The 10,459-nt window shown below is 38.8% G+C and overlaps 1 protein-coding gene across 5 annotated transcripts; it reads left to right on the top strand.

Annotated features, from left to right (window-relative positions):
- The first annotated feature begins 216 nt into the window (after nt 1-216).
- Nucleotides 217-9,764, top strand: LOC124691786. 5 transcript variants are annotated; one of them, XM_047225056.1, is made up of 15 exons: nt 217-416; nt 1,863-1,957; nt 2,065-2,181; nt 2,266-2,393; nt 2,473-2,739; nt 2,888-3,018; nt 6,328-6,347; nt 7,004-7,072; nt 7,164-7,229; nt 7,334-7,471; nt 7,554-7,678; nt 7,754-8,029; nt 8,176-8,303; nt 9,081-9,119; nt 9,644-9,764. In XM_047225056.1, exons 2-15 carry the CDS (start codon nt 1,873-1,875, stop codon nt 9,645-9,647), a joined length of 1,593 nt encoding a protein of 530 aa, XP_047081012.1. In that variant the 5' UTR covers nt 217-416; nt 1,863-1,872; the 3' UTR covers nt 9,648-9,764. The 5 variants fall into 5 exon arrangements, with proteins under 5 accessions (XP_047081012.1, XP_047081008.1, XP_047081010.1 ...); XM_047225052.1 differs by lacking the exon at nt 9,644-9,764 and adding an exon at nt 9,196-9,517; XM_047225054.1 differs by lacking the exon at nt 9,644-9,764 and adding an exon at nt 9,196-9,517 and having other exon boundaries at nt 217-428.
- Nucleotides 9,765-10,459: the final 695 nt, after the last annotated feature.

The raw sequence follows: 10,459 nt of genomic DNA, 5'->3' as shown, positions 1-10,459 counted from the left end.
GCAAATGTTTATGGATTAATTATATTCAAAATTTCTTATTTACGGACCGATTGTAAGTTCAAGGAGTAATGAATGGAAGGTGTTGATTTGAAAAAAAAGAATAATGCTAGATAATTCCTGCAGAATTTTCTTTACAGACTCAGACCATAACACTGCATTCGGCTTTTCCAGCAAGGATTAAAAACACAGCCAACAAATTCCCTCTCCTACCGGACTCGCCACCCCTGACTCGCCACCACGCGGCGCCCCTCCCCCCCTACCACGGCCGTACCACCCTAGGGCCTAGGGTTTCTCCTCCATCGATTCCACAGTCGCAACCTCCTGTCCTCGATCTGAGTCCTGAGACCAACGGAGCTCCTGCCTTATCCATCGCCAGCACGTCACGTTCAGGCGCCCTCTCCGCCTTCTTCAATCGAGTGCGTTGTCCGGTGGTAGTCGCCCCCTCTCCCTCCGCTTCTCGTTCCTTCATGCTCGTAATGAATTATTGCAGAAAACTTTATGATTACGATTGATTTCGTGGGCAAGTTTGTGGGCATCAAACAATTTGGGGATTTTTTTTCCGGAAAGTACTTTGATTCTCCTGGTTCCTCAAAATTTTATCCTTTTCAGTTTCAAAATTTTATCCTTTTCAGTTTCAATTTTTTTTTTATCCTTTTCTTTTTTTTTTTTTTTTTGCTCTGGTGGGTATCTATTTTTTTGGGGGTCTGTTGGTGGGTAGCGCTTCAGCGAGAGGAATAAGAGATCAATTCAGCTTGCTACCAAACGGATTTCTAGGCAAAGGTTGATTGCCAAATTTTGGCATGGCAAGTGACAGCAAACCCAATCTTTAGCCACAGTTTTTGACAACTTTTGGCACTGCCAAAATATTGGCTAGCCAAATTGTAGCTGCAAACCAAGAAGCACCAGAAATATTTGGGTGTAAGTTTGCTCTTCATGTTCTACCAAATAGACCTGAATGCATAGTGCTTGAGCCAACAATTTTGGCAAGTCAGTTTTATTTTAGTTAATTCTTGCACGATATGAAACTATGAAAGCTTTCAAGACTTTAAGGAGTTGCGCTGACAATTATTTTGGTTTTGACACCGCCACTGACTTCGGCCAACTGATTAGAACGATTAATCCTACCTTCCATGGCCCTTGGCTGGCCAACTGATTTCTTAGATGTTGCAACTTATATTGGGCTAGTGAAACACAGTTTTGCTGCAGAGCAGGAGCCAATTAAGTTATTAAAAAAATACTCTTAGTGATGACTGACGATTGAGGCACTTACCAATTCTAATTTGACTCGAACTTTCTTATCTTCTTTCTCACCTAATGAAGTATTCAATGTTTTAATCTTGCGTGAGTAAGCCTTGCTTGCTCATTCCTTCTTTTAGAACATGCTGCACTCTTGGTATGCACTACACTAGTAATGTGTAATGCAAATGCTTTGTGTTAATCTTTCCTGCAGGGATAACAAGCCACTTGGAACCTGTTATTAATAACCAGTTCCCTTATTCTCCTTGCAATTCTAGGTTATTGGTTCTCACAATGAGCTGTCACCCATTTTGTGTTGACATCCGCTACTACTCATTTTTTCTTCAATGAACACGCACACTTCTTGGTACTATCATCTGAGGCTGTTAAAATGTGGAGGAACTATTCATTGGCATGTTGGGTGTTTCGGCCCTTTCCCCTCCTTTATCCGTATTCTCCTTTTCTTTCTGTATTTATGGGCGAGGGAGATTTTTTTTTTAGTTCACAAGAACAATCGAGACCGAACCTGTATTCTCGCACTGATAATTTGATGTGCTTAAATTTTCTCTACAATATTATCTTGCTCATTATGCCATCATTTTTTCATGTTGTTCATTCTGTTACAGATTTGAAAAGATGCTGAAGAGAAAGCGAGATAATGATTGCACAACAGGAAGTAGCAAAAGTAGCATTCAAAAAGCTTGCACAACAGGAGGCACAAGTGAGTAACTGCATCCAACTGTCACATATACCTCTGTGTGCATGTTGTTTAAACTTCTGCTGCTTTGGCATATAAAACACATTATTGTGCTCTATGGCGTTCAATAGGGCACATGGGGAAATTTGGTGACCTGCATGATTCTTGTCAAGGTGTGTGGAATGAGCTAAATGAAGAAGTTATCTCAAAGCTGTCTAAAGGTGTTGTCGCTGTTGCTTCTTTTAAGGGTAATTAATTCTTTGGTATCTTTTATTTTGTTCCATATTTGCGCTTGAACATTAATGAATCATTGAAATTATGATCATCTTTAGGAAATGTAATGATGCACGCATGCTCAGGCATAGTTATACGATCCGAACCACGCATAACTACTTTATTGACTTCTACAAGTTTGGTGAGATCTTCTCCTGATGATAGCAAGATTGATACCGACTTAAAGGTTGGTGCTTCTAATCATACTCTGCTCATTTTTACTTGTTCATTTAAGATATTGGTTAAGTTTCACTTTATCATTACAGATTAGAGCGCGCACTTATTCTTCTATGTATGTCAACGGCTGGTTGAAGCACTATGATTTGGAGCATGATATTGCTATTGTTGACATCTCGACCCCCGGCATTCCTAGTAAAGCGCGTCTCCGCCATAAAGTTGAATATAAGTCAGGTGGCAAGGTAATAGCTGTTGGACGTGTGTATCACTCAAGAAAATTGATGGCCACAAGTGGGACAGTGATAGAAAAAACTGAGTGCAAAGAGGCTATGATCGCCACCTGTAAAATCAGTAAGGTACACCATTGATTTCTACTAACACACGTAGAAATTAATAGTTGCATCACATATGAGTTGCCATATCTGTCATTTCACTTGATATTTGTTCTTGCCTAACCTTGTTCATTGTCATAGATTCATGTCTTACTTTATTTTGCTTGGCTAGGCTGAGATTGGAGGGCCCCTTATTGATGTTGATGGGAACTTTCTTGGCATGAACATCTGTAGTGCGAATCTAACATTCTTTGTTCCAAGAAAAACAATATTGCAGTGCTTGGGGCGTTTTGGAATATTTCGGTATGTTGTCCCATACTTATAAGCTACAGTTTCTTCACTAACTTATCCACGCAAATTTTCCACCTGCAGTGTATAGACGATAGATATTAGTGAGGGTTAATCAACTCAACTTTCAATGAAAATTTATGCTGCATTTTTATTGATTCTGCATGTGCTTTCTCATGCTACGAAAAGAGAACTCAAAATATATAGGCATTGGAGTGATGAATTCTCAGTTATTTAAGTGAGTTGTGGATTAAACTACATGTTAGGAGATTTCTTTTTTGCATTTCAGTAACTTTGCATGAGTAGATTTTAAAAAACCACAACTTCCGAGGTAGGTTTTATCAAGGATTATTAGTCGAAGAGTAGAGCCTAGTAGCTAGGGTACCGAGTCAAAGACTAGTCATGACTAGTCACAACTAGTGCTCGACTAGTTGATATGTAGTCGAGCAGTTGCTACTACAGAATACCTAGTACGTAACTACTAATACTAGTATACTGCAATACATGGGAGTGAAGAGGAACCTGAGGCTGTGACAATTGCATTGGTCAGGGCCTCCTCTTTCCCATGAGCGAGCAGCCTACACAAGATCAAAAGCTACCAGATTTGTGCTATCAAACACTCCAGCACGTGGCAAGGTGAATTAAAAAAGTTAGTTTAGCACTAAAACCAAAGGCAGTATGTGAAGGCAGCAAACAAGCAAGTTCAACACAACCAGGTCCAGCATAAGTTAATAACAAAATAAGTTCAGATGTACAAGCAAATAAATATGTTCAACATGGCAACTCCAGCAAAAGAAATTTCAGAAACATAGCTTCAATTCTTATATGAATCCAGATCCATCTGCAGCTGAAACACGACATTGTTATCATTCCCCTGTAGAATCATCACTGTTGCTCTCCATGTCAGTATCATCATCTTTAGCCTTCAGTTCAGCCCTCAACTTCATATCATTCACAACTAGGCTTGACCTCCTTGCACAAGTGATATAAGGTCTGATGGGTCGACTAGACTCGCTAACATCAGCATGAGTTCTCCTTGGAAAGTTGCGGCGTCGTAGACCCTCCGTCACACTACTGACCTCATCAACTCGAGACTAAAGTAGTGAATTAGCACCACCACCTTCTTGATGAACCAATTCAGCATTGACATAAACCCATTCATAATTCCATTGAAATTGTTTTAGGATAAGAGCATTTTCCTTTTTTCCTTTGATCCTTACGTAACTTTTGAAACCTACTTGTCATTTGCCGGTTGTATACCTGTATGAGGCATACACTAGCTTGTTCAATCTCTTGTATACTAAGCGGTTTCTCCCTTTGGTATGGATCTGCAAGCACAAATTTCTATGAGAAGCTGCAGCAGTAAAATTATCAAACCATCGAATTTGGCATTTCAGTTTGCATGAGTAAATTTCAGAGAACCAGAACTTCAGAGGTAGGTATTACTCATAACCACAATTTTTTTGGGGAAGACCACAGTTTGAACACTAATTTGTGACAACATGCCCAACTCAATGGTTTGCCTCTCATAATAGCCAAATTGATATTTTGGGCTCACATATAAGGACCTCCTTACGTAACGCGGACTTTTGGCTCATGGGTGCCACACACCCCCATAGCTCCACCATATAGATTTGCTTTGAGATGGTCCTTTAGTAAGTAGGAAAAAATCGACCAGGAGAGCATCTATTCAGAATACAGGTTATACGAAACCCTCTACCTGACACAAAGCTGTAGGGCCGGCCCCACGTGGGTACAGTCTGCTCACGAAATGCATGTACGCTACGCTAGTACTTGAGAAAGCATCAATCGTTGGCCCACAGGTCCCATCGATGCCCCAAAGCAGTTGCTAGCTGCCCATTGTTTGTGGTGATAAATTTGTTCTACAGCACTAGACTGACACGGAAAATTAAAAGCAATAATTACGTTTTAGGTGTGGGTGACGTAGATTAGTACTCTTAATTTTCCATCAAATATTCCTTGTTTAGTGCCCACCGGGGTGATTAGTAGTAAGTACTACCTCTGTTTTTGAGGCACAATTTGGGTATCAAATCCCTTCTTTAGTGCTTAAGTACATAAATCCCGGAATTAACTCCCAGGTCGGTGCCATTGATTTCTCTCTGGCTAAAACCACTATAATCAAATTCTTTGTTTAGCGCTTGGTTAAGTACATCCAGGAAATATCTCTCGGAGTTAATTCCCTGGTTCTGTCCGCCCTTTTTTTTTTCACGCATGCACTGACGAGAAAAGAACTAGTAGGTGGCGCTGCCGATGCATTGATGATTGTGGACCAATGAGCAGACATGGTCAGGAGGTCTGCAGAAATACATAGCTTGCCTAAATTCTGCTAAGGATTGATACGCCAAATAATACAACTAATGCAGAGACATGGGTGAGGGGAGCACCCGTGAGCTCCTCTGCAGTTCTCCCTCCTTATGTCTCTTCTCTGTTCTCTGTCTGCTCCTCTGATGTCATCTTCTATATCCCAACTCACCAACTCCTAGGGCCCCTTCAAGGTCGTCCTCCTCTCTTCCAGTGTGATGTATTGGTCTTTGCAATTATACATCAATTGCACATGACTTATCGAGTGCACGGAGGATCTGGTGGCTAGCCGCGGACGAAGTGGGCCTGACATAAGCAGAAGGGTGGCTGATGTAGCAAGAATTGTTAGATTACAGGCCACATAAGCACTTACATATGGGCTCCATGTGTCAATTTTATCGTTAGGAGGTGTGAAATGGACGGTTTTGGCAAGGTGTCACAAATTACAAACTGTTTAATGGTTATGGTTGTTTACAAAAACTTCAATTTTTTTTTGGTATGTGTAACACCTGCCTCGGTTGTGATTCTCTGAAATTGCATTATTGAACTGTTTGGTTCTTTTCTTACTATTTTGTTCTGTGTGACGTAGCCATTTGCACTTGCTTTGCAATTTTATGAACTTTTCTTGCTTGGTGACAATTAAGTTCTTGCCTCATTTGTCCAAATAAGCACTGTTAATACCTGGACTCTTGCATTAATGTCACCTTTCCTGTAAGCATGTGGCTTCATTATTCTTCAGTACTTGACTAGAACTCTTGCTTCATTTTCAAGCTACATAGCTAATATATGCTTGGCTAAACTAAAGGATATATAGTTTTCTTTCATACAATATATTAAGAAATGCAGTTTTCTCTCATAAAATATAATATTGACATAGTAAAGCTACCTGGATATTTGATATTATTGGTTTTGCCTCTGTTCTATGGAATTTTTAGCCTCTTGGTTAATCACTTTTGTGGAGTTACTAGTTACTAAAATGAATTTTCGTGTATTGTATTGCAGGAACGGGAATAAACCAAAAGGTAACTACACAAGAATAAACCCCGCCATGGTTTTTGAGTTCGCTGTATAGTCGCTGTATAGTAGCCGAGTCGTTTTCCAAAAATCACGGCGACTCGCGACTATACAGCGACTTATGGCGACTATACAGGTTTTTTGGTCGACTATACATGAGTCGCAGCCTCAGGCGACTCACTTTTGAGTCGCGACTCAAAAACCATGAACCCCGCAACATCACTCTCTTAGACCTCTCAGCTCTACACTGTCAAGCAATTTCGTGCTGCCATGCTATGTATTAAAATCCTTATAGCGCGTTGATGATTTTAAAGGTGTACTTACCAACTATTCCCTCTGTTCCAAATTAGTTGACGCAGTTTCTTTTAGATTTCCATGTATCTACACTCTAAAAAGCGTCTACATACATGCGCATGTAGACAAATCTGCTTCAATTAATTTGTGACGGAGGGAGTACATGCTAAGCTGCAGACTTTGGTTTGATCTCAGTGTTAATTAGTGACTTTGTTCATTAAACAATCACTTCAGCTTGCTTCTGAAAAGAAAAACTTTTCACCTGTTTTGCACAAGTCTGGTTTTGCAACATGCAAGTATACTCCTGCATGAAGCTTGTCTACTATTTCAAATTTTTGCAGCTCGCCTCTACTCATGTTTTCTATTTTAGGTAGCGAATTGGTGAGAAGCTCAAATGAGAAGATAAATGATTCTGCAACTTCTGACTTCTATCCAAAAGGTGAATCTTTAATGTCTGCTGCTAACATGTGAATTTATACTCTAGTCATGTTACCATATCATGTGCCAATCACTTCACCTTGTTGCCTTAGGATTTGTTCAGAAGGTACAAAAGGATCTACTCTCATGTGGTTATCCCTTGCCAAAAGAATTCACTGGTGAGTTGCTCTTTCGATTATGTTTGCTCTTCACCATTTTTGAACTTCTTTTCATAGCTTTCTTTTATCTCTAACTATTGTGCTCTATTTTTTTGTTCAACCAGGAGGCATGAAATTGATCAATTCTTTTGATACTAAATTTCCCAGCTTGTATGGTGCCCCTAGAGATGTCCAAAATGACCTCATTGAAAAAGTTTCTTCAAGTTTGTCTCCCTGTGTTGTCTCACTTGCTTCATTCAATGGTGAATTGCTATAACATGATCATTGTAGTTCCTTATTTGTATTTATTCATTGTTAAGATCTGGAATATTATGGTTTGTACAGGAGAAACAAGGTTATTTGCATGCACCGGCATAGCTATAGAATGCAATTTGTACACGAGTATTCTGACATCAGCAAGCTTGGTCAGATCTTCTGATGATGAAAATAAGATTGATTATGATTTGAGGGTTGGTACTGCTAATAATTGTTTAGTCCTTATTGTTGATTTAAGCTATTTCCTAGGTCTAACTTTACCATTACAGATTGAAGTGCACCTTCCAAACAAACAACGTGTCTTAGGAGAGCTGCAGCATTCTAGTTTACATTATAATATTGCTGTAGTCAAGATCCAGAACTCCCATGAACTCCAGGCTGTGGATCTTTATCATCAAGTGCGATTTGAGCCTGGTTGTAACATGGTGGCAATAGGGCGTCTCTTCAAAAGTGGCAAATTGATGGCTACATGTGGAAGATTGACTGACGAACAGAGCAAGCTTGACTGCAAAGAGCTATCGACCTCCACTTGTAAAATCAGTAAGGTACAATGCATCTCTTACTTTATTACCTAGCAGAAATAAATGCTAAGCGCATTAAGATCCCAGTGGTTTGATCTGTGACTATTTACTCAACCGTCGCCTTTTTCTGGAATAACCTCTGTTCGCTGTCACTTTATTTGTTGTGCTAGGTTGGGATTGGAGGGCCCCTTGTTGATCCTGATGGGTACTTTGTTGGTATGAACTTCTATGAGGATGAAGTAACTCCATTCCTACCTAGGAAAATAGTTCTTGAATGCCTCAGCCGTTTTAAGACAGGGTATGTCTGAAAATTTACAAATTTGTGTATCGCATGCAAGTGTTTTCAGTTATAATATGTCTCTAGCATTTTCAGTTATAACTGGTAAGCACGAGATTATGCTCTTTCTGCTCTAAACACGTAGGTCGTTTTAACATTCAAATTTTGTTCGTAACTGATCTTATTCCTGAAGCTTGTGCTTAAACCTATCTACATTTTAGAGCAGTCTATTTAATTAGCTACAAAGTATTATCTTCTGTTATACGATTTTGGATCATTCTGTGCTACGTGTATAACATCTGCTAAATTTGTAGTAAGTTGCTTGTCAGTTTATTTTGATTTTTGTACCATTATCAATATGAAATTAATGCTCAACCCCTTTATTTGGCACTATATTTCGTCAAATCATTTTAACAGTATATATGATTCATCTTGTTTGGATGTATAACAGTATGTACTGATGTTTCATTATTATGGTGGTGTTTCCGCGATCCCCAGTTTCGTGATCCTCGCTCTTAGCATAGGCTTGCAAGTATGCTTTTTAAAGGACAATAAAAGTTGAAACTGAGGCAGAACCTAAATTGAGCTTCAGCCTTCAACCTACTGACAATATTCTTCCCGTGCTCGATTTTTACCGAGAAAAAAATGCTTTTTTTCCTGACATGTCACATCCGCTACTTAAGCTCACAAATGTTGAAAGTAGGTACTTCATATGGCCGAGCTTGTAATACATACATTTGGGTATGCATCAAAATTCAATTATCTTGGATGTTAAATGTTATTCGATGTGTTTTGTAGGACCGGTGCTGCTGAAAATATCAATAGTAGTCCAAACAGGTAGCCTTTCTAGCACTTACTCAACTTTCTTGCATGAATTCATCTTTTTGTAACTTAGAAAAACACTTCTTGACAGATGGCCGGTGCCTAAACCATATTGGACTTATCCAATGGATGATCTGTGTGCCAGCATGTTGCGTTTGGTAGCCTCACCAGAATCGTATAACTATAACTTATCTGGCTTTGAGGTCTAGATGTGATAAGTATTATGGCGTCCTTTTGAACCTTTTAAGCTTGTTTGCTACCATTTGTAACTTATGAGAGTTGTACTGTGTTAATCATGCTAATTATTGAACCAATGAGCTGGTGTTAAAAATTAAAACATGTCAGTTGTGAAAAATCATAGTCAGTCACAAAAGGAGTATCTGAGACGAATTTTGCCTGATAAGGCTATCTGATGTTTTCTTGTTTGGTTGGATACCTTGGCGTGTGTATCTTAAGATGCGTTTTACAGCTAAACTCTACGAATAATGTGAACCTGCAAGTGCACAGTGTATCTTTTAATGATCTGAAGTGACCTCCAGATAATGGTGCACGCCTGTAGAAATGGATAACGTAGATGAATCATTAGGACGTCAAGCATCAAGAAATCTGAATTGATCAAAAGGAGGGCTTTGCATGGAAAATACAACGATGAACCTGGGTGCATGTGCACCTATTTTTTCCAATATTGGAGAAAATGTTATTGAAAATCATAAAAGATTAAAATAATTTTTATGTACATATTATGTTGATATTTACTTGTGTAAGTTTTTACGGAAAAGTACCATTGTATATCGCCTACACGAAAATAACAAAATGCTCAAATGACAATATAATGATTGGTTGTGTATTGTTCACGGAAATAGAAAATTACATTTTTCACATTTATGTGTAGGTCACACATGGTTCCTTTTTATGCCAAAATCTACACAAGTGTGAACATAGGATATACACGTGTATTTTTTTAATTTTTTTGAAACTTTGAAATAGCATTTTGTAGATTTTTTTTATAATGAGGTGCCCGTGCACCCGGGTTCACATCGAAGCATCAAGAAATCTGAGGTGATCAAAAGAAGGGCTTTGCATGGAAAATACAAGGATGAGCCTGGGTGCGTGTGCACCTATCTTTTCCAATATTGGAGAAATTTTTATTAAAAATCTTAAAAAATAAAATAAATTTTTATGTACATATTATGTTGATATGCGTAAGCTTTTACGGAAAAGTACGATTGTTTGTCGCCTACAGGAAAATAACAAAATGCTCAATGACACTATAATAATTGGTTGTATACTGTTCACATAAATAGAAAATTATATTTTTCACATTTATGTGTAGGTCACACGTGGTCCCTTTTTAT

The sequence above is a fragment of the Lolium rigidum genome, chromosome 2, assembly GCF_022539505.1.
Source record: "Lolium rigidum isolate FL_2022 chromosome 2, APGP_CSIRO_Lrig_0.1, whole genome shotgun sequence".
Lineage (NCBI taxonomy): Eukaryota > Viridiplantae > Streptophyta > Magnoliopsida > Poales > Poaceae > Lolium > Lolium rigidum.
This window is presented reverse-complemented; position numbering and strand designations above follow the sequence as displayed.